The sequence below is a fragment of the Ostrinia nubilalis genome, chromosome 15, assembly GCF_963855985.1.
Source record: "Ostrinia nubilalis chromosome 15, ilOstNubi1.1, whole genome shotgun sequence".
Taxonomy (NCBI): domain Eukaryota; kingdom Metazoa; phylum Arthropoda; class Insecta; order Lepidoptera; family Crambidae; genus Ostrinia; species Ostrinia nubilalis.
The window spans coordinates 4022500-4046824 of NC_087102.1; the positions used below are offsets into that span (position 1 = coordinate 4022500).

The 24325-nt window shown below is 36.3% G+C and overlaps 1 protein-coding gene and 1 long non-coding RNA gene across 2 annotated transcripts; one reads left to right on the forward strand and one right to left on the reverse strand.

Annotated features, from left to right (window-relative positions):
• The first annotated feature begins 7355 nt into the window (after window positions 1-7355).
• On the forward strand, window positions 7356-23337 carry LOC135078805 (beta-1,4-N-acetylgalactosaminyltransferase bre-4-like). Its single transcript, XM_063973366.1, has 8 exons — window positions 7356-7359; window positions 7757-8022; window positions 10648-10783; window positions 11092-11189; window positions 15570-15759; window positions 17572-17694; window positions 17799-17894; window positions 18178-23337. Exons 2-8 carry the CDS (start codon window positions 7869-7871, stop codon window positions 18308-18310), a joined length of 930 nt encoding a protein of 309 aa, XP_063829436.1. The 5' UTR covers window positions 7356-7359; window positions 7757-7868; the 3' UTR covers window positions 18311-23337.
• A 92-nt stretch (window positions 23338-23429) lies between these two features.
• Window positions 23430-24237, reverse strand: LOC135078816 (uncharacterized). The gene is made up of 2 exons (XR_010258674.1): window positions 24070-24237; window positions 23430-23805 (listed from the first exon to the last, which is right to left on the reverse strand). It is a non-coding gene; the product is annotated as an uncharacterized LOC135078816 (long non-coding RNA).
• Window positions 24238-24325: the final 88 nt, after the last annotated feature.

Consider the following 24325-nt stretch of genomic DNA (forward strand, 5'->3'; position numbering starts at 1 on the left):
ATGATTGCAGTTCTTGTGATAGTGAATACCATTTTGATTTGGACAATTATTTAACCTTTCGCAAAAAAAATAAGAACATGGGCTATTGAAAATCGTATTCCTCATTCCGCTTTGAATAAATTGTCAAGCATAATAAACGAATTTAAACCGGGAACACTACCGTCTGATGCTTTAGGTATTCATACTTGACTATTAGTACCTGGGCTAGGCGATTTAACGGACATTAATAATTTTTATTGCGGATCTCTAAAATTTTAGTATTTGAAAGAATTAAAGATACACAATTAACCTGAACTAGGTACATCTTAAAGCTGTACATAAGTTCACATTAGAATAAATTTATAGACATTAGCGCTGTAGTGGTACAAATGTGGAACTTCATATAGATAACAGCATTCTAACAGAACACATGTGAACCTAATATACGCTCACCGCATTAAATTGGAGTTATAACAGTTCACATAGCCGTATTTCATTTCCACCATTTTGTTCTACATAACCTAAAATATTTACCAAATAAATCTCCAAAATTAATGCAGATTTATCACAAAATTCGCAGATAGAGCGATTGAGTTTTGGTTTCATGTTATAATTAATTACCGTAATATAATTATAATGCCAATCCAATATCAAAAACTGAAAATTGTAGATTTCCTCTCAGCCAGTTTTAAATATTTTAAAATGAATATCGCGTTTTTACAGAGGCGCGTAAATATTTTAGCTGTAAATATGTATACATTTCACGATAAAGTTGCATTCCCAATGGCATTAACATTATTAAGTATTTAAAACCCGTGTTATTATTTGCATAAATGATTATCCGCCCGAGTTGTTTCCCTCTTGGCACTCACGTACAAATACCAAACTAATATTAAAATGAGGAAATAATTTAAGACACACGTGAACTTTAGGTAGCATTGGAGTACTTTTGTCGGACTTTATAACTTTGAAAGCTGTGCATTTAGCCACTTGTTACTCTTTATTGTCCTCACGTACGTTGTATGGTTCACACTGCGTCCCATATAGTGCCGAAGTCAGCCTTAAGTACGATGTTACTACTTAAACTGCTATTATATTCATATTCATATTCATTTATTTGCTCACTAAGTATAATGCTATTATACTGCTAATGTACAGCCATAGTGAACTTAAAGCTGTCTAATTTGTGCCCAAACTGGTTCTATAAAAGCATTATAGCAAGCTATACAGCTCGTATACAGCTGACATACACAGCTTGTGGAGTACATGTGAACGACTATTGAACTCTTAAATGGAGTAAAATGTTACTTGGGTTGAAATTCGTACAATGAATCAGTACAAAAAACGAAGAGTCATGATATTTCGACACGGTTTACAAATTAAAAGTACGAATAACAATTTTTCCACGTCGCGAAACGTGTTAACATAGTCTGTTGAAAACTTAAATTATGATTTTCTTTCACAGTACATTAAGTTAAAAAACTGCTAGCTATTATAGAGAGATTTTAACATCGACTGCCCATCAACGAGACTGTAAAACATTGCGTACTGTTTAAGGCGGTTTGCACATCGGTGTCGCCATCATGTCGGCAGCTAGTGGCTTGGGTCATTCGGTGACATCATTGGAGCATAAAGTAGGGCATTTTTCAAATTAACATGGCGTCAATTCGGCGGCATCTGTGTGTAGACTGCTTTACATGTAGATTTGTAGAAACAGTGGTATGTGAAGCTAAGCACTGAGGCAGTAGTAGGTAATATGTGCGATTTTGGAAAATGATAAGAGGAATAATAATTAGAGCCACGATAACCGAACGGTGAATGGGTCGGACTGACCGACTCAAGATCCGAGGAACGCGGATTCGAATCCCACCGCGCCGCTCGACTATGGTGAGCCCACTCGTAACACAAGCTTATTTAGCTTAACGCGAGGGGCTAACGGGACTATTGGTAACTTGTGCAATACAAATTGCTTATAATCTTTTTTTTTGTGCGGTAAGCTGTAAATACTGCTCTAACTAAAGAATTATATAGCTGAGAAACTTTTTGTTTAATAGTTAATTAAGTGGTATGTAAATGTATCTTAAAAGACAAATGTGGCAAAATTCTTCCACTAAGTACTTACTTTTTTTTTAGTGCTTATTTAAACTGCAAACAAGTCACAAAAATGCTTTCAATGATCGTAACGAAGCCGAATAAACTGACCACGACATTTACGAGAGAAATAAACAGTCAAACGAAACGAAAACCACATTTTACAAACTCTCCGTACATAATTAATTTGTTTGTTTTCCACGCAAAAGCTATGGGATATGTTTTTACGATTGTTTGCGTCCGTATGAATTTTGAAATCGTCGTTGCTCGTTACTTTTTCAAATAACAGGGTATTGGTACGTAAATCTGGGACAGAATAGCCTTCTTAGGTATCCAAACACGTAGGGAAATACCTATAAAATTGGCATATAACCGGCAGCCGTCATGTCTTGGGTGGGCATATAAAAAGCTTATTGTATTTTAGGACCTCCCGTCTAAATTATTGAATAAACTGCGTGGGAGTAAAGTATATAACTTTACTTAGCAGTTTTGTTTGCGTACATAAAACTTCTACTGGGGGTTCGCAATATGCTTTGATACACACAAATACCATATGTAGCACCTGAAAACAGCTATTTTTAGGCCCGATGACGCAAGGCGTCTGATGGCGCCAGACAATGGCGTAGACACTACGTAATAGAGTGGGTACAGATGACAGCAAGTTAAGCTAAACAAAGCAGCATCTTATCCCAAGTAACATTTTACTCCATTTAAGAGTTCAATAGTCGTTCACATGTACTCCACAAGCTGTGTATGTCAGCTGTATACGAGCTGTATAGCTTGCTATAATGCTTTTATAGAACCAGTTTGGGCACAAATTAGACAGCTTTAAGTTCACTATGGCTGTACATTAGCAGTATAATAGCATTATAATAGCAGTTTAAGTAGTAACATCGTACTTAAGGCTGACTTACGGCACTATATGGGACGCAGTGTGAACCATACAACGTACGTGAGGACAATAAAGAGTAACAAGTGGCTAAATGCACAGCTTTCAAAGTTATAAAGTCCGACAAAAGTACTCCAATGCTACCTAAAGTTCACGTGTGTCTTAAATTATTTTCACATTTTAATATTAGTTTGGTATTTGTACGTGAGTGCCAAGAGGGAAACAACTCGGGCGGATAATCATTTATGCAAATAATAACACGGGTTTTAAATACTTAATAATGTTAATGCCATTGGGAATGCAACTTTATCGTGAAATGTATATGTTACGGTCAAAGTGATAAATGTGAAAATTATGAATAATCGCCGGTTATTATGAATAATTACCGCATGATTTGGTAAATGTGATTAATATGAGGTCATTTATGTGTGTATAAAACTAAATAGGCGGCTTAGGGGTGGCCCAAGGGCCACCCCCGCCGCACCTTAACCTATTTTTCACTTTAAATCAAAACATTATGTTATAGGAATCATGGAAAAGTAATATTATGCAAGAAACATTCCAAACTCATTATGCCAAATTATATTAATATATGATATCAAAACGCCAAAAGTTTGGCTGTACACGAGCACGTACCTACACAAGATGTTGTTCTCTTTCATGAAATTTGTTAGTACTAAGGTTGAATTATCAAATAATCACTGTTAAATGTGATTAATTTATCACTTTTACCGCGACTGTCGGTAATTATTCATAATAACCGGTTATTATTAATAATTTTCAATTTATCACATTAACCGTAACATATACATATTTACAGCTAAAATATTTACGCGCCTCTGTAAAAACGCGATATTCATTTTAAAATATTTAAAACTGGCTGAGAGGAAATCTACAATTTTCAGTTTTTGATATTGGATTGGCATTATAATTATATTACGGTAATTAATTATAACATGAAACCAAAACTCAATCGCTCTATCTGCGAATTTTGTGATAAATCTGCATTAATTTTGGAGATTTATTTGGTAAATATTTTAGGTTATGTAGAACAAAATGGTGGAAATGAAATACGGCTATGTGAACTGTTATAACTCCAATTTAATGCGGTGAGCGTATATTAGGTTCACATGTGTTCTGTTAGAATGCTGTTATCTATATGAAGTTCCGCATTTGTACCACTACAGCGCTAATGTCTATAAATTTATTCTAATGTGAACTTATGTACAGCTTTAAGATGTACCTAGTTCAGGTCAATTGTGTATCTTTAATTCTTTCAAATACTGAAATTTTAGAGATCCGCAATAAAAATTATTAATGTCCGTTAAATCGCCTAGCCCAGGTACTAATAGTCAAGTATGAATACCTAAAGCATCAGACGGTAGTGTTCCCGGTTTAAATTCGTTTATTATGCTTGACAATTTATTCAAAGCGGAATGAGGAATACGATTTTCAATAGCCTATGTTCTTATTTTTTTTTGTGAAAGGTTAAATAATTGTCCAAATCAAAATGGTATTCACTATCACAAGAACTGCAATCATCACACTCTGATATCTGGTATATTTTGAAGGGAAATTTCAGGTTCAGGCATAATATTTTCCTCTGCATCATGTACAGAACCACCATGAACAACTAAAAACAGGCTTGGGGAAATGTGTAATAGAATATCACATTCACATTCGTGTTCAGCTTAAAGCAAATAAGAGTAGTACTTGTGGACAAATAAACTGCTATTGATGTTAATGGACAACACATATAGTCCTTTTAACAGCCTACAGTGTACATGCGAACCATTGAAACACTTTTGTACAGATAGTAAAAAAAGGTTATTTTAATTATCACAAACAAGTCCTACTTCAGCTACTAGCTGTATAACAGTCTAAAACAAGTAAACATAACAGCCTTTGGCTTTATAAATGACCACGTGTGTTCTATTAAAATGCTAGCTCTATAACATCGTACAAGTAGGCCGTTAAACAGCGGTTGCCGTATCTCTACCCTCCTATAATGCTCTTAGTCAGATGGCTGACTAAAGGATAGTTGTTAGAGTATTATAACACCAACAATCGTATAAAAGTATAACTCTACACTAGTCTACACTCCTATAAGTCCCTTAGACAGGTATAGGTGTAATTAATTGCAATAATACAGCTTATACATCACGAGTGAACTGTACTAATGCTTTAAGTACACATTGGAACTAAATGTGAACTCTTAAATGGAGTAAAATGTTACTTGGGATGTGGTTATAATTTGAGCTACTAGCTTTCCGCCCACGGCTTCGCCCGCATGGAATTTTGTCTGTCACAGAAAAACTTTATCGCGCGCGTCCCTATTTCAAAAACGGGGATAAAAACTATCCTATGTCCTTTCTCGGGACTCAAACTATCTCTATACCAAATTTCATCAAAATCGGTTCATTGGTTTAAGCGTGAAAGTGAGACAGACAGACAGATAGAGTTACTTTCGCATTTATAATATTAGTATAGAAGTATAAATTTTGCAACAAACATGTCTAATTCACATTAAAATGTAAATAAGAGAAAGAAACGCAATAAGTACACACTATGGTACACGATCCAGAGACTGCTGGCCAACCAACCCGCATTGCCTCGCAATTGAGAAACATCTTTCATAGTTCACTGGGTGGAAAACTGGAAACGTACATGGGTACGTGTAGACTTTGAAGTTGGTACGTCAGGAAAACTCAAGTGAAGGAAAAAGTATAAGCAAATATTTTTATGTTTTATTATTAGTTAGTGAGATGCTTGCTGCTTTGTTTTCTTCGAGATGTGGAACTCCACGTGGAATTGGTATAACTTCTATGGAGTATAATTACCTACATGAATAAAGTGTAAATAAACAGCTATGGGATGATGCTATTAACATGTTATAATATATGACATCGCAAGCCAAGGTTGACACTAATTCCATATTATCATTCTGTGCTAATACCCACAAGTGATTTTTCAGAATTAAACAAATAAAAAGCTTTGTATAACTGTCTAGAAAATTAATTGAGAAGTAAAAGTGTAACATGCATATCAATTCCTTGTACCTAGTCAATTTTCAATAATTTTATTGCATTCCATAGGTTACAAAAAGTTTTTCGCTATTTTAGACGTTAGGTTTAGCCTAGGCGCAGACCATCGATTTTTCGTCGGTCGATAGTTTAGTCGGGCAGTTGATCAGTATGGGCATGTATGGAAGTGCGCACATTACACCGATTTGATTTGGAAATTAAAATCGGGTCCAACTATCGGCCAAATTAAAATCGGTGGTCTGCGCCTAGTCTTAATGATTTTTCAAAATCAAAAACAAAATCCCTCTACACTCGTAGCTGGCTAGATAAACAAGAAATTAAAATAACATGGGTCTCAATTCTCTTGCAGGTGTGCGCGCGAGTCCCGCAGCGCATGCGTTGATGGGCGCGGGCGGGAGCGGAAACGTGGGCGGGGGCGGGCGGGCGGCGCGCGCTCTCCGCCTGCTGCTGCTGCTGGTGCTGGCGCTGGCTGCGGTGGAGTACCTCTTCGGCTCCATCCTGGACGCCTCCCCGCTCAGGACGTACCTCTACCAGCCGCTGTACAACGCCACGCAGCCTACGCTCAAGTAAGTAGACTTTTGAGCAAAGTTTTCTGGGTACCAGACAAAGATGATCTATACATATTGACCACTGAGGAAAACTGATGACACTGGATGAAGCTCTCATAGAAAGATCGTCATAATTCAGGTAACATGCATTACCCGTGGGCATATTCACACTGCGCCATCTAAAGCCCGGTCTTCGAGCACGCAGAATTTTGTCCAATGACCCCAAGCTACCCATCCTTATCGCTCGCGCGTTATTATGTTGCTGTTGCGCTCGCACACTCACTGCGGGCGCCCGTCGCACAGTCGCGACAGCAATATAATTACGCGCGAGCGATAAAGATGGGTAGCTTGGGGTTTTTGGACAAAATTCTACGTGCTCGGCGACCAGACTATAGTCCCAAACTAACCAAGCTTGTGCTTGGGCGGGAGCGGAAACGGGGGCGGGGGCGGGCGGGCGGCGCGCGCTCTCCGCCTGCTGCTGCTGCTGGTGCTGGCGCTGGCTGCGGTGGAGTACCTCTTCGGCTCCATCCTGGACGCCTCCCCGCTCAGGACGTACCTCTACCAGCCGCTGTACAACGCCACGCAGCCTACGCTCAAGTAAGTAGTCTTTTGAGCAAAGCACTTTGGGTACTAGACAGAGATGATCTATACATTGGCCACTGAGGACAACTGATGACACTGGATGAAGCTATCATGGAATGATCGTCATAATTCAGGTAACATGCATTACCCTTGGGCATATTCACACTGCGCCATCTAGTCCCAAACTAACCAAGCTAATGTACAACGCCACTCAGTCTACGCTCAAGTAAGTATTTTAGGAGCGCCGTTGTAATGGTAAATATGTAGGACTACAATATGTAGTTAAGTGCCCATCTCACCGCTGAGGACCAATCTCTACCAGCCCCTGTACGTAGAACGATATTTTTTTGCAGCCGAATTCTGCAAGCATATAAGGTACTGACCTGTCTAGTCACAAAGTTAGCAAAACTTGATGATGCCGATTTTCTAGCTGAGGCTTGAGCTTCTAGACCTTTACTAGCCGTTGTACAACGCTACAAAGCCTACGTTTAGTCAAAAAAATTTTGGAGACTCGTAAAGATAATCTAGTTACGTGACCACCTCCCCGCTAATGACCTACTTCAGGCACAACCACGAGAAAACTTGTATAAAATATTGATGGATAGGTATCTGTTTTATTTCAGGGTTGACGACAAACTACCACCAGCCTGGCCTAAAAAACCACCGACGACACCCGTCCAGCCCCAGAACGAGTTTAAGAACTCTACTACCTCCAGAAACACAACCGCAGTAAATATGACGCGGCCAGCAGACCCAGAAAATGTCACTTCCGTGCTCATCAACAAAATTATGGAAGGCATCAGAAATGACGCGACTACCGAAAACCTCGACCTGAAGAAGAATGAGACCTTCCTGCCGCTCTGTGATGATACTGTACCGTCAGACTTTGGTAAATATTTTAAAAGATAACCTTTAATAGATCGCATGCGATCTGTGGGAAGGTTTTAGTGGGCATACTCGTATTTCAGCTAGTCAAGAACTTCCACATTGCACGGTGATTCACCCATAGGCCAAAAATCCAAAAATGTCACTGTCTAATCCCGGTCCGATGATGTCCCTAGGTTATTAACTAGTAACCAAGCTATCAAAAACTATAAATAGTAATGTAATAAGGTCAAGGTTTCATTCACTTTTGTGCATCGGAAGTGAGGGCATCTCGAGTCTATTTACCGCGAGATGTGAGTCGTCGAAAGTTAATCACTATGTTATTGAGTGTTACTGTGCCAAATCAAATGTTTAAGTGTGTTGATCATAATAATATGGAGGTTCAAGAACAAGGCTATGTACTTTTATTATCAAACATTTTTATTTTTTATAATGCTCGGTTTATTTTTATTTAATTTTTTTAGAGACCCACTTTTTTCGAAAAAAAAAATCCTTAACTTCTATTTCAATTAGACTTATAACTTTTGAAATGCCTTGTAATGCCATGAATTTTTTTTTTTTTAATAGAAGAGACTGTCCCTAATAAGGGCATATACGTTTCATCTGCCGCTTTTTGCCTCTTTTTAAGTTATAGGGTATCAAAGTATAATTTTCGGTAGTATTAAAAATAAATCATTTTTTAAATATTACTTTTATGTTGTTTTAGGTAAAATTTTCAAATGTTTCGTTTCGGGGATGATGATATTGACCTTTGGCACTCTATATAGGGTAGTTCAAAGGAAAAAATGATCATATTCTTAACAATTTGATCGAAACTTCGTGCCTAGCGGATAACGTTGAAAATATTGATTTAGAGACTTTAAGTGGTAAAATTAACTATGTATGTACACGAATTTAGTTTTTATGGGCAAAAACAATTCGAACTAAATCTAAATTAATAGAAAAGCACTTTAATTGGTGGAATAATGTCGAAAACATTGATGTTGAGCTAACTGATTTTCGTTTACCTCATCACGATGACGCTAGGCGGTTTTTCTTGAACTCTGAACGAACGAACTATAATTTAATTTCAATTGACAATTAATAATAATTTTAAATTTGATTATGTATTCTGACTGAAGTCACAAAATAATTCATGTACCTGAATAGGTTAAGCATAGAGCTCACTGCAATTATAATTATCACCCTTTGTACCTATGTTTTATGAATAAATATATTTGAATTTGAATTTGAATTTGAATTTGAAATTTCAACTGAAATTACTGGTATCAAGAAAAGTCTACTAGATCGGTGCTGGACCATACTTCAGTGTCTAAATTCAAGATATAACATTAATAAGACGAAATTCGAAGAGTTCGCTTTAGAGACAGCTCGACAATTAGTTGCCAAGTATCCTTGGTATAATATACCTGCTTCCGTTCACAAAGTACTAGTCCATGGTACTAATGTTATAGATCACGCTTTATTGGCAATCGGGGAGTTGTCTGAAGAACAAACACATTAAATCATTTAGACGCAATTAATTACACACGAAAATTGAGCCGCATCTTGACCAATAAAGATTAGGTCAACAGGCTTCTTCTTCATTCAGACCCCCTCTTATCAAGTCTACGTAAGTCAAGGTTAAAAAAGATGCCCTATCAAAATGTGCACTGGATTTGTTATGTATTTAAAATATTATTTTTTGTGTTGAAAATTGGAATTGTTATGTATTTAAAATTAATTATTATGTATTCTTGCAATTTTATTTTATACCTTTATAGTTCACTATTCATATAAATAACCATTATCACAACATTCTAACATTAAAAGTAGCAATATTAAATGTTTTACATTTTTTTGTCTAAAACAAAATTACTATGAGACATTTTTTCACCTGAAAGTAGACATTTGTGTTGCGAAATATCATAATTATGTTGAAATTTTAATTATTTGTGTATATTCTACATATAAAATAAAGAATGAAGTACATGTTTCAACGTATAAAATAAAGAAAACCACTTTATTTTGAAGTTGAGTATTTATGGCCGCCTTAGTACGGAGCGTGAATCACAGTGCATTGCCGCTACTCCCATATACCTACCTACCACGCACCTACTGTGGGCTAAGTGTGAGTTTAAATCAAACGTCCTCTAACTAGTGAGCGCGTTATAAATGTATGAAAATTTTAGTTCTTGAACGTTTCCGCTAGGGGCGCTGTACAATCCGTCATACATTTAGGCGGGTTTTAGAATCGCGCTGACCGCTCGCTGATCGTCGGCGCTGACAGATCAATTGAAGGGAACATTCCTGAGTGACGCTGATCGCTCGGCGCCGACGCTTCATACATTTCGGCTGTTAGCGCTGACGGTCAGCGTGCATCAGCTTGACTCTAAAACCAGCGTTTGATGTAAACTCATACTAGGCCCTCTGAAGTATTTCAATGTTGATTAGTAAGTAGGTAGTTAAGTCGACTCAGTTACCTTTATATCCATTTCAGAGTGAATTTTCATTTCATAATCCAAAACATAGTACTCACCCATCTGCCTATCTGACGTGAAAAATCCACGCTTGTAGTTTTTTGTTGGGCCTACATTTCCGAAGTTACTTACTAAACTACTACAAATCATAATCTTTTTAAAATTTTCAGGACCAATACCAGTGAATAAAACTGAATTAGAACTGGACTGGGTGGAGAAGAAGTATCCCGAAGTCCAGTGGGGCGGACGGTACGCCCCGCCCAACTGCACTGCCCGCGACAAAGTGGCAATTATCATCCCATTCAGGTAAGAAAAAACTGAGCTGTTTATTCAAGGACTGGAAGACGTAGCGTGGGCCGGCCTCCTACTAGATGGACCGACGATCTAGTAAAGGTCGCGGGAAGAACCTGGATGTGGGCAGTGCAGGACCGTTCATTATGGAAAGCCTTGGGGGAGACCTTTGTCCAGCAGTGGACGTCATTTGACTGAAACGAACGAACGAACGAAGCTGTTTATACAGCTTTCTTTAAATTTAGCACGTCTCAGATATTTGTAAGATACATTTTATGAGCTCATTACTATGAAAGATACTATCGGACTTTATTTAATTTCAGGGATCGCCAACAGCATTTAGCCATATTTTTAAATCATATGCACCCATTCCTGATGAAGCAGCAGATCGACTACGGCATATTTATTGTAGAACAAGCTGGTAAGAAAAATTCCTATTACTTCAATTCTCGCCCGTATTCACAAACATTACTATGAGGTCTCAAGCCTTGATCACACGTCGGTCAAACTGGCGAGACAGTAAAATGTTTACTCGGTCGAGACAGTTGGGTGAGCGAGTCACATACTCGAGCGCTCGGCCGAGCACTCGGCGCAATGTTCTTACACACCGAGTACCTACTCGGCCGAGAGCACTGTCTCGCCCGTTTACTCGGTACGTGTGATCAAGGCTTCACAGTGCGCGTTGATGCACAGGGTCACACGCGAACCAATTACAGAGACTATCAACGCACAGCCCAAACCACTGGACGGATCGGGCTGAAATTTGGCATGCAGGTAGATGTTATGATGTAGGCATCCACTAAGAAAGGATTTTACGAAACTCCACCCCTAAGGGGGTAAAACGGGATCCACGAGTACGAAGTAGCGGGCGGCCGCTATCAACGCATAGCCCAAACCACTGGACGGATCTGGCTGAAATTTGGCATGCAGGTAGATGTTATGACGTAGGCATCCGCTAAGAAAGGATTTTACGAAACTCCACCCCTAAGGGGGTAAAACAGGATCCACGCTTACGAAGTCGCGGGCGGCCGCTAGTAATAAATAATTACTTCCCGCGACCTCCACCAGATGGGTTCTCATAATGGGGGGCTTGCTCACACTACATCTTCCGGCCCGTGGTCACCGCTTGAAAACTTTTCTGCCCCAGCGACCATCAACTCTGCGAGCTATGTGCCTCGCCTACTGCCACTTGATTTTAGCAATTCTGTGGGCTGTGTATGCCTGGGGATCTTCTAATTATTAATTAATCAATCACGTAGGTACCTACAGAAACTCTAAGCGCGAACTCGACATGATCATGAGGTCCTCCAAATCACTGCTATCACTGCTCCTGAAGCGTGAGAACAATTTGCCGACGTCATCTTTCACAAAAAGTCCTACAGTACAGTAGCTACTAGTTCTTACACAACTGATAGAATTGTAAAAATTTTCTAACAAATCCTTAGACAAATCCTAGAAATTTCTAGGATTGCACATTTGGATGACAACACCTATCAAAGCAAACGTCAAAATAGGCGGATAGGTTATAGGAAACCACAAAACTATCATTTTCATACAGAGGGTCTATCCGTTTTCTGATCTGACCCTCCCATAGATAGATTGCCAGCGCAGATTGCAATCTCTAGTCGTGGGTACATTATTGGAAAGCAGGTAACACCAATCGTAGGTAAGATTTGACGATTTTCAAATAGATCAATTAAGGGAATCGGGCGTTAGGCAAGTATCGTTTGTGAATACGGGTGAACTCTCCCCTGCCTTTCATTGGATATTGAAAATTGACCTTTTTCTATTTGAATCTTTGAACAAAGCAGATTATATATTTTTTTATTGGATTAAAAAATATTATAATGCATGCGTGCGCGTAGGCGAGCTTACGGGCGTGTTTGTTTAGTTAACTCATTGATTTGATTTCTATCTTCATAATATAAAAAAATATTTCTACGTCAAGCAAGACGGTTTTTTAGGGTTCCGTAGCCAAATGGCAAAAAACGGAATCCTTATAGATTCGTCATGTCTGTCTGTCTGTCCGTCCGTTCGTCCGTATGTCACAGCCATTTTTTTTCCGAAACTACAAGAGCTATACTGTTGAAACTTGGTAAGTAGATGTATTCTGTGAACCGCATTAAGATTTTGATGCAAAAATAAAAAAATAATAATAAATATTGGGGGCTCCCCATACTTAAAACTGAAACTCAAAAATTTTTTTTTCGTCAAACACATACGTGTGGGGTATCTATGGATAGGTCTTCAAAAATGATATCGAGGTTTCTAAAATACTTTTTTTCTAAACCGAATAGTTTGCGTGACAGACGCTTCCAAAGTGAAAAAAAGTTGGTCCCCCCCCCCCCCCCCCTCTAACTTCTAAAATAAGAAAATGAAAAATCTAAAAAAAACATATGATGTAGGGTGATTGCTATAGTAATTAGCCTGTACATAGTTATTGGCCACCTTGACTAAAATAAAAATAAACAAGCATATGTACGTTATTAAGAGTGGAAAAGAGACACACATACTTTCTCTGAGCAATACGCTGTCTAATGTAGTATGTCAGAGTAAGAACAGATGGCACTCTAAACAGCAGAAGCTTTCTTTCGACAACGAGTCGTCCGAGTAGCCGCATGCTTGTCAAAATTTTAAGGAACATATTTATGAATATTGTTCGTAATTTAATTGTTTTTCCTTGTTATAGTAATTTTTCACTGTTTTTTTGTAAAGAGAGAAATGGTAGCTTATGTAGATAGATTAAGTTACTTTGTTTTGGAATAAAATAACTTCAAAATTATACCGGCCAATAACTACACCACATTTCAATTTATTTCAGTTATTGGCCATGGGTGGCCAATAATTAAATTTTACTTTTATTGTATTTTTATTCAAGATTAAGTTAATTTAACCCTTAAATATTTGATATTAAAATACTAACGTCCTAACCTATTGGGATCAGTAATTAGCCGGGGGGCCAATTACTGACACTTATGCACGGCCAATAACTATTTTTATTGATTTACTTTACCTAGGTTGTTACAAGATGCCGTAGGTACCACAGTATACTAAGGTTGGTATAAGTAGTTGGAACAGAAACACTTAATCAGTTTAAAAAATAAAACAAATAATACCTGAAATGCAAAACAATGAACATTTTTTTATTCTCTATCGTTTGTGGGACTATTATAAGTAAAATGAATTGGAAGCGGAAGTTACAGATGAACCTGAAGCTATAAGTGAAATAGGAGATCTTCAAACTAGAGATAAAGAAAGAGAGACACTTAGGAGAGACAAAAGACCCTAAAACTGGGACCCAAGAAGATGCGATACTTGTAGACATAGATCGAGATGAACCGTTGGCCCAAGAAAAGGAAATAACAGTTAATGAAGCAGCGTTATCTGAAAATAGAACACAACAAAAAATAAATTTGACGACCTGGAAAAAACTAGGACTACCAATACTTTTATTAGTATCACAGCAGAAGTACACCCACTATCGGCTAAATTGACGAAAAAAAAGACATTGATCACCAAAACGTACATTAAGTTGAAAGAAGTAGAACGAAACAACTTTGATTTAATAGAAATAGAAAACGAAAACTGTAAAGAAACTTTAGAAGACCTAGATATTCAAGATGAACTTGCATCACGCCAACAGGCAAAAAAAAAAACAAGTCTGAAGGACTTTCTACGGATTCCCCCAGAGCCAGCTCGAAAAGGGAAGAGAAATATGTCGCGATTACCGTATCAAATATCAGGCCAGAATATCAGAGGATTCTGGAAGAAAAAGCTAAAGAAAAAGAAATCCTCGAGAAAGAAAAAGGGAACGGAAAATTGAAAGAGAACAAAAAAGAGAGGACAGAAAACGGAAAGCTGAAGAAAAGAAAACTGCTTAAATAAGTGTATCCAAGCAAATCTGTAATATTTGCAAAAAGCTTATAAAAAAATGACTTTTAGTATGCTCTGAATGTCACCGTGTCTTTCATAAATCTTCAAGTGCAACAGCATATTCCTGAAGAAGAAGGAGACAGTTATCTTTGTCACAATTGTTACAATGTTACTGAATGTACTGACGATGATGAGATAGATGAAGAAATCGATAAGAGTGATACTGATGACGAATTCTTAGCTAATCTTAAGGAAAGACAAAATGAGTTAGGATTACAAAGCGTGAAGTTTCAGTGATTTTTATGGGTTTTTTTCGGTGGCTAATAACTGTACTTCTAGGAGCCAACTACTGTGTTTTTGGGGCCAATAGCTAAATTTAATGTGATCTCTGATATTTTTAAAATTATTATTGTATTTCTTATCGTATAACACCAAATAGGTACTAGCTTAAATAGCAGCAATATTGTTTTCTCATAATAAAATATAAAAAGTAAACAAAAGTCGAGTTTTTGTTACATTTTACACAAGTTAACTTACACAACGCTCTTAAAGGGCCAATAACTGTAGCAATCACCCTACATTACTATAAAAACTACCAACGAAAATTGTTTTGAACGAGATCTAGTAAGTAGTTTTTTTTTAATACCTCGTAAATCGTAAACCGCTTATTACCGCGTAATCTTTCATACAAATAACTTAAATTAAAAAAAAAATAATTTCGTATATCAATGGTACGGAACCCTTTGTGCGTGAGTCCGACACGCACTTGTTTGGTCTTCGGCACTTTGGCGATTTTGGTTCAAGTAGGTAGGTACAGACCTACCTAATAATGCGCTCACAGTTGATTGAACTTCGGATGTTATTAAATATTATTATAGTGTAAAAGACGTAACAAGTCTCTGATTTAAGCGAATTTTCCCTTTACCAGGCAACAGCGAGTTCAACCGAGCCAAGGTGATGAACGTGGGCTTCCTGGAAAGCCAGAAACAGCGGCCTGGAGGCTGGGAGTGCTTCATCTTCCACGACATCGACCTTCTGCCTCTGGATCAAAGGAACATGTACTCCTGCCCGCGGCAGCCGAGGCACATGTCTGTGTCTGTAGACAAGCTGGACTTCAAGTGAGTTGTCACAGACAAATGCTGTATTTGAACTTAAAGTATCAGAACAGGCTTTTCCAACTACCATCTATTCAGGGTGGAAACGATAAGTGATCTCACTCGATTATTTCTAAACTATACAAGATATCGAAAAACTGGTTACTGATCCTGAAAGTGCTTCACGAGCTCTTTCAAACGGTACCAGTTACGTTTATTTTATTTGTATAGAGAACAATAGTGTCTGGAGAAACCTCAGAAGGATTTAAAACACTATTTATCAAAGATGTAACGGTTAAATACATGTAATAAATAAATTAAATAAGTTATTCCGGCAGAGCATAGGATCATTCCTGCTTTACCAGTGGATGTCAAAAGATGTCCAAGGGAAAATCAGGCTTACTCACCCACTCAAGTCGGCGTGCAGAGGGTAGGCCAAGTCTTCCATTTGCCTTTGGGAAATTAGAGAGAGTTGGCTTTCTACTTAATGATGATGATTATGGCGCACTGTCCAATGGAGAAATTAATAATCCTACTAACATAGCTGGGCACCGTTAATCAAATAGTTAACTTCGTTAATCGTTAAACCGTTAATAAAAAAATTAACTTCGTTAAACGTTAAAACGTTACATTTCGCAAGATTTAACGCAAGTTAACGTTAATTGTTAATCCGTTAACACATGATAATAAAACGAAAAAAAAATTGTATGCAAGGTTCAAATAATTTCGAAAGCTTGTATCGCGCATGGAATTTATTCCTCTTTTATTTTGCACTACAAGCTTTCGAAATTATTTGAACCTTGCATAAGTACAATTATTTTTTTCGTTTTAGTACAACTGCATTTCAGAATAAAAGCTGGTTTTTCAAAAAGTATTTTAATTAAATTATAATTTTATTTTACACTTTTTAGTAGTATCTCAATCTCAGAGCCTTGGTTCAATTACAATACAATTTAGCACCAAAGTGCTCGAAAGACAAATCCAGCAAACCCGAACTCGATAAGTTTCCACCGTTTCGTTTAGGAATTCCTATGGCCACCTCCTGACTCCATCATCAATACGCTGGACATCATCTAGTACTAAAGTGCTCGAAAAGACAAATCCAACGAACCCAAATTCGATGCGATGCCGCCGTTTCATTTAGGAGTTCCTATGAGGGGGCCCTCATGACTCCATCATCAGACCAGCTCAATCGTACCATAACATTGCATTGTCATCGTACTTACATAAGTAGGTATACCAAATTTCAGCTCAATCGGTTGTGGAAAACTGGTCTTAAATTCAGTTGCAAGAGTTGTCCCACACATACTAACAAGTGTCATTAGTGATCTGGTTACAAAAACTGTTGTTTTGGGTTCTGGAAGTTCTGGAAGCCCGAACGTACTTGTCAGAACGCGTTTTTCTAGCGATTTTCGGCGTGCCTGCTGTATCTTTTTGGTAAATAGTAGGTACTGGATTAACGATTAACGGACTTAGGATAATTTAACGGAAGTTAACGAGTCCGTTAACATTTTTAAAGTTAACTTAAAAGTTAATCCGTTAATAGAAATGTTAACTTCGTTAATTAACGATTAACGGATTAACGAGTTAATGCCCAGCTATGCCTACTAATATTATAAATGCGAGAGTTTGTATGGATGTTTGTTACTCTTTCACGCAAAAACTACTGAACGGATTTTGATGAAACTTTACAGTATTATTGTTTATAACCCAGAATAACATATTATAGGCTATAATTTATGACGATCTGTGACAAAATAAATTTCAATATTTCACGCGGGTGAAGCCGCGGGCAAAAGCTAGTATTATTATTAATCATATCGTTTTTATTTCCAGGCTGCCATATGAAGACCTCTTCGGTGGAGTATCAGCTCTGTCTCTGGAGCAGTTCATCAGCGTCAACGGGTTCTCCAACAAATACTGGGGTTGGGGAGGCGAGGATGACGACATGTCTTATAGGTAATTATAATTTAAACTTCATTTGTGAAAAAACACTTCAAACTAATTCGATATCTTTTGTAGACAAAAATAATATTCTTATGCACTGTGTTTGCTTTTTGCAGGTTGAGAAAAATGAACTATCACATAGCAAGGTATAAGACGTCCATTGCGCGGTACGCCATGCTAGATCATAAGAAATCTTCACCCAATCCAAAGAGGCAAGTACTCGTATACTTTTTTTAAGTTAGTACTTCGTTAATAAAATCTCGACTTGTTTAGAGTTTTCATTTGTTTTTATTTAAATGACAAACTTAATCACAATCGTAGTACCTTTTTTGATGAATGAGTGGCAATCAATACCAAGTGTTAAAGCAATACACATATCAATAACTTATGACGATGACTTCACGGGCACGTCTCACGTACTTACACTGATCGTGAGCTTACTGTGCTACTTAAATTTTGTAAACCTATCCTAATTTTTCCTGTAATTAATTCCAGGTACCAACTGTTGTCGCAGACCACCAAAGTGTTCCAGAAAGATGGATTAACAACCCTAGAGTATCAACTAGTAGAAATCACACTGAAGCACTTATACACCCACATTTTAGTAAATATAGACGAGCGTAGCTGATGGACATATCTCGCCAAACTGTTGTTTGGCGACTACCGGTAACGAAGCGGGTGTGAAACTATGTGATATTGTTAAAGTGGTTACCCTTGTGATCTCCGAAAGACATCAAGTTAAGTGAGTCCACTGGGGTTGATTCTGTAACCTAAAAACGTAATAGACTTTTACAAATCAACTGACTCTGTCGTTTTAGAGGAGTTAAAGACAGCAAAGCACAATTCGTTACAGAAAGGGCTGAGAGTGATTCAGTCTTGTATTATTGTTAACCAAATATTACAGTAAGCAGCATGTAAATATGTACATAAAACTAGTTCATGAAATTACATTTTGTAGCCATGCGTTTTTATATTTAAAATATTTACGCAACTTTTATGGATTCAATCGTACATTCGATGCAATGCCCGATTCCTAAAAGTTATTAATTTTGCCAAATGACCGAGTTATATCTGCTCATTAGTTAAAGGAATCGTTCTGAAAATAGGCACCATAAATTACGTATCAATAAGTAATGTTTTTACCAAAATCTGACTGAATCACAATGCCTGTTGATTACTTTTCGCCTTTGTAAAGTGAATCTAGATTTTTATATAATATCGTTCGGGGTCAAACTTCGACGAATGAGTTTTAAGTGTAGTTTAACCGACTTGACCACAAAAAGCAACCTTATTTGTCCCCTATTAACGAGTAACAGGATTTTATTCGCTGATGGGGCAAATTGATGAGCACAAATGCGATATCCCACGTTTGTTCAATCGATGAAACTGGATGTAAGCAGTGGACAGTGAGCATGACATGTAAAATATCCATAAATAAAGTTTTTTACTCGCATCGCTAGTCGTTAGTACAACTGATCATAGTGTTTGCTTATTTTTTTATTTTTGTTCCTTTTATAATGTATGAAGTTTACATAAGTACAGTTGTATATTGTAGGAATAAGTTTAGAACAAACAATAAATAGTATTAAGAGATCCATTTGTACAGGCCATAAAATATTTAGATTATGGATAATGACAATATTGAATTTTGTAAAAAGTAGCCAATTTATTATTTATTTCATGGAAACGTATTTTCTTTTTTTTTATAATAAATCATCAACATCACCTAAATTTTTACCATAAAATGAAATCAAATATAAATATTAAAGTTTTATATAAAAAGCACAATATGTAATGAAATAAAAAAAATATGTGCAACACTTTCTTTTCAAAGAATAATTTTAATCGGCCTAAATTGTCACGTTATTTTTATATTTTGTATTATTGAGTATTTTTACTTTAAGTAGATATTTTAAGTTATATTACCATATTCAATAAAAATCAGTTATTAAAAAACTTTTAAAAAGTTAATTTATTTCCGTTATGAAATATATAACGTACTTATTAGATATAGTTTAATGTATAAAGCTTTTATAGATAGGGTAGCAAATCCAAATAATCATCTAGTATACTTCTTAAACATAATTTTTGCTGACCCACTACCAATAACTATGTTTAACGATAACCCCAATATAAAATGAAAATACTGTTAAATATAATAACTAAATCAGTGATAATAACCGATACATCACATTTTTATATAGCATATACCTTTTATGTCTTATTTGCTTAGCTTTAAGGGATACAATGTGATACCAGAGTTTAATAAGGAAAAATAACACTGCTCAAAACAAAAGTATCCGAATGTTTAAGTTATTGAGGTAATGTGCGGTAATCCAATATAATAGTATTTATTTTTGTATTATTTTCTAGTGAAGAATTGCGAAGATTGAAGATACCTAATATTTTTATGTAGAGAGTAGCAAGTGATAAAATGGAAAACAAAATATCCCGTTTTTCTCATACACTATATTCACAATAATGTATTGCGTGCCGAAATGAATATCGCTTTTTTTCCAAAATCAAATTGACTTTTGTATTATAAGTGAATAAATTTTCGTCACTTGACTACTTTTCTGTATGATATGGTATTTTTTTCTGAGCAGTGGCTTATTTTGGGGTTGGCCTATATTTAGAAATATTGCTTTTTATGTAAACATAAAACGATGTCGCTTTCTTATTCAAAATCTGAAAGCTTTCGTACGTATACAAATTACTTCAAAGTTGGAAAATGTTTAATTAGGTACCTATGTACTAGTAATTTTATTCTTTTTACGTAATATCTTCTGGTACAAAATTACAAATACTTAGTTGAATGTCCGAAAATGCCTCGTTTTATGTCGTCATGGGAATACTAAGTCATTTCTTAGATGTAGTTGTCCCTACTTGGGTTTTTAATTAGCTTATGGTATGGTTTAAAACATTGTCACAATTATTTTTATAAGTATTCAGAATAAAAATGTGTTACCGCGTAATGTTGTAAAACCGTCAATACCAATTCAAAGTTGGGTAAGGCCTGCGTGTAGTGCAACGACGATATTGCGTATCATTTATTTTTTTAAATTAAAAAAAGCCATATCGTACAATATATAGCGTATATTGTCTGTTTTTGTAACTTTCCGTATATTTTTTTATTAGCTACCTTGGTAACATCGTTTAGCCAAAACATTTTAAATATAGAATGAAGTCAATAAATTAAAATGTAAGTAAGTAGATGAAATTTTATACAATATTCAATTAAAATAATTCAATAAGTAAAGGTTTTATTCGCATCATGCTGTATATTGAAATACAAAAACTAGACGATAAACCTAAGTCCAAAACTTTGTGGCAAGGGATCAGTTAAGAAAACTTATAAATGTTGTCTTATTTTTTTGTATAGCATGGACGTACCTATTTACGGTGCAGTCCTGTTGTCCCCCCAACTTGGCCCCCCTAGGGGAGCCAACAGGATTTCGAAATCCTGTTGTCCCCCCTGGCTAGGGGAGACAACAGGACTAGATTTTTAATCAATGATTTGAGGACTGTTGTCCCCCCTGGCAAAAATTATTTAAAAGCCATAAATGTTTATAGCATAATTTATGAAAAACTGAAGTATTTGACTGAATGCCAAATTGCCAAACTGAATACCTAAACGTTTGTCAAGGTAATAATTACAATTTTGATAGGTATTGGTGTCGGCCGGTATTAACTAACACTTACAAACTTGAAAGGCAGGTAGGTTTCCTTATAGGGTGTAGACATCCACTAAGAACGAAATTTATTTATTAAAGGATTGAAAATAATATGACGAAATCGCGGGCGGCTGCTAGTTGAATCACTGTCACTGAGCAAGTAATTTGTTGAATATTATGATTAACTAGCTGTGCCCGCGACTTCGTATGCATGAAAACCCGTTTTCGCAACATTTTTCATTTTTGCTCTGCACCTATTACTTACTCGTAGCGTGATAGTATATAGCCTATAGCCTTCCTCAATAAATGGGCTATCTAACACTGAAAGAATTTTTCAAATCGTACCGATAGTTCCTGAGATTAGCGCGTTCAAGTAAACAAACAAACTCTTCAGCTTTATAATATTAAGTATAGATTTAAAATTATTCAGTTTTAGCATCCTACCTACTAATGTTGTAAGTAAATGCGGAACTTTGTGAGTATGGATGTTTGATACTCTTTCACGTAAAAACTACTAAACGGATTTTTACTTACATTGATAAACTTTACAGTACCTAGATAATATTTTTTATACATGAGAATAGCATAATAGAGGTACTCAGCTTTTGCCTACGGCTTTGTCCGCTATATGTTTATATTTATTTATAAAAAAAGATAAAGTTACTTTCGCATTTATAATATTACTAGCTTTCTGCCCGCGGCTTCGCCCGCGTGGAATTTTGTCTGTCACAGAAAAACTTTATCGCGCGCGTCCCTGTTTCAAAAACCGGGATAAAAACTATCCTATGTCCATTCCCGGGACTCAAACTATGTCCCTGCCAAATTTCATCGAAATCGGTTGCGAGGTTTAAGCGGGAAAGCGTAACAGACAGACAGACAGACAGAGTTACTTTCGCATTTATAATATTAGTTGGGATTGGGATTTAGTAGGGATAATTCATAACGATTTTGTCAAAAGCAAGTAAAGCAGATTTTGAAATAGTCTGAAATAGTACCGGTACCAAGAACTTATATTTTTTTCGTTATCCAAATGTTAATATTATTTGACATACGTTTAGGTATTCAGTTTGGCAATAAGCCATTCATTCAGGTACTCCAGTCCTTCTTAAATGTTATAAAATTTTATGGCTTTTAAATAATTTTTGCCAGGGGGGACAACAGTCCTCAAATCATTGATTAAAAATCTAGTCCTGTTGTCTCCCCTAGCCAGGGGGACAACAGGATTTCGAAATCCTGTTGGCTCCCCTAGGGGGGCCAAGCAGGGGGGACAACAGGACTGCACCCTATTTACATTGTTTAATATTGTTGCAAAGAAATCTTTAAAAATAACAACCTCGCTCTTACCATAATTTTACATGTACCGCTGTATTATTGAATGGTTCAAAAACATTCCAGCTGCAATTATTGAAAAAAAAAAATGTCTGCGATTGAGAGCGACAGAGTATGCATTTTTGTTGTAATACGTAATGTGGTAAATGTTGTGATGCTTCGTTTCATATAACAGCATGATCAGTATGACCTATTTAAAATAGGAGAGCATAGTTAAAAAAGATAGGCCTTGATAAAACTCATCTGCATTTTTAATTCTCTACTTATAACGCCTAACGTACTATTGTACAATGGTCTATAAGTTTGTTCATTATTTAAAGTGAAAACTCTTGAGATTATAATCGATTAACTTTAGTTTGATATCTACTTTAGAATCCTACCATCACATAAATTAAATTTTAAAGCAACTTTTATAATTTTTCATCTGGTAAGCTTGTTACCTATTGAATTAATGTTCACTAATATAAGTAAATAAATGTATTTCTACGTTATTGTGTTACTATAATTGCTTAGCCATCCATTTCAAAACTTACGGACATGCTTTTAAGTAAATCATTGAGTTACTTACTTAAAAGGTGATATGTATAAACTCATTTGTTTTCCACTGTCCAAATTTTTGTTTTATTAAATATATTGTTTGTTTTTAAAATAATTCATGCTGTTTTATTCCATTGCGGTATTTTCATTAAAAAATGTATAAACTAATGAAATAAGTAACCATTTTAAAATAAAATAAAACGAGTATTCCGTATAAATTTTGTAATACCCATCACGATAGGACAATCTGTGGTTGACGGAATAACTAATGAACAAATCACTGAAAAATATAAAAAAAATCCTTCAACCTAAAACGGAAAAACGCGGGAAAATTTTGACATTTGAATGCACGTTTCACATGGGACGTATGCCCTCCTGAGAGAGGGCTGTGGGTGGAATTTTGAAGACGAAAATAGGACGATTGCTTAAATGGACTGAGGCCCTAAGGCCTGCTGCGAGCTCCCGCGGCAGGCCCATTAGTGGCGGGCTTTCGCGCCAGGACGTGCGTCGTAAGTACCAAGATGGCGCCGGTGTGCATGCTAGGGTCACGTCAAGCCAACTCCTTTCTGCTACGAACTTGACCCTGATAACAAAAAAAATATAATAAATAAAGCACTGTATATTAGCAATCCGCATCATAAATGCATAATATTTCGTGGCGCTTTCAAAGTATATCACTTGTGAACTACGTAACTAAAGGAAGGAAAAAAATACCTATTTGGCTAAAGGGTTAGGGCCAAAGACATTACACGAACGTGTCTCGTATTATCGTGCAAAGGAGGCCAATAAAAATACATGATTTAGGAAAGAAAGAGGCAAAGACAAAAATTGAATTGGATTTACTTACTTCTCTCCTCCCTTCTCTTTCTCCTTTTCTCTGCATCTTTTTATTTTTCGAGTAGGCGTCGTCGCCCTAAACCTGTAGTATTTCGGCATCTTACAAAAGGAATTTTGGAAAAAATATTAAATGAACATACACACGCATTGATACCAAAATGTCATTTTGTGGTATCAAATGTCACGATTTGTATCAAAATGTGTATTTTTTATTGTCTTTGTTTTTAGAATAGGTTTTATTTTAATTACTCTACTCGCTGATTTCC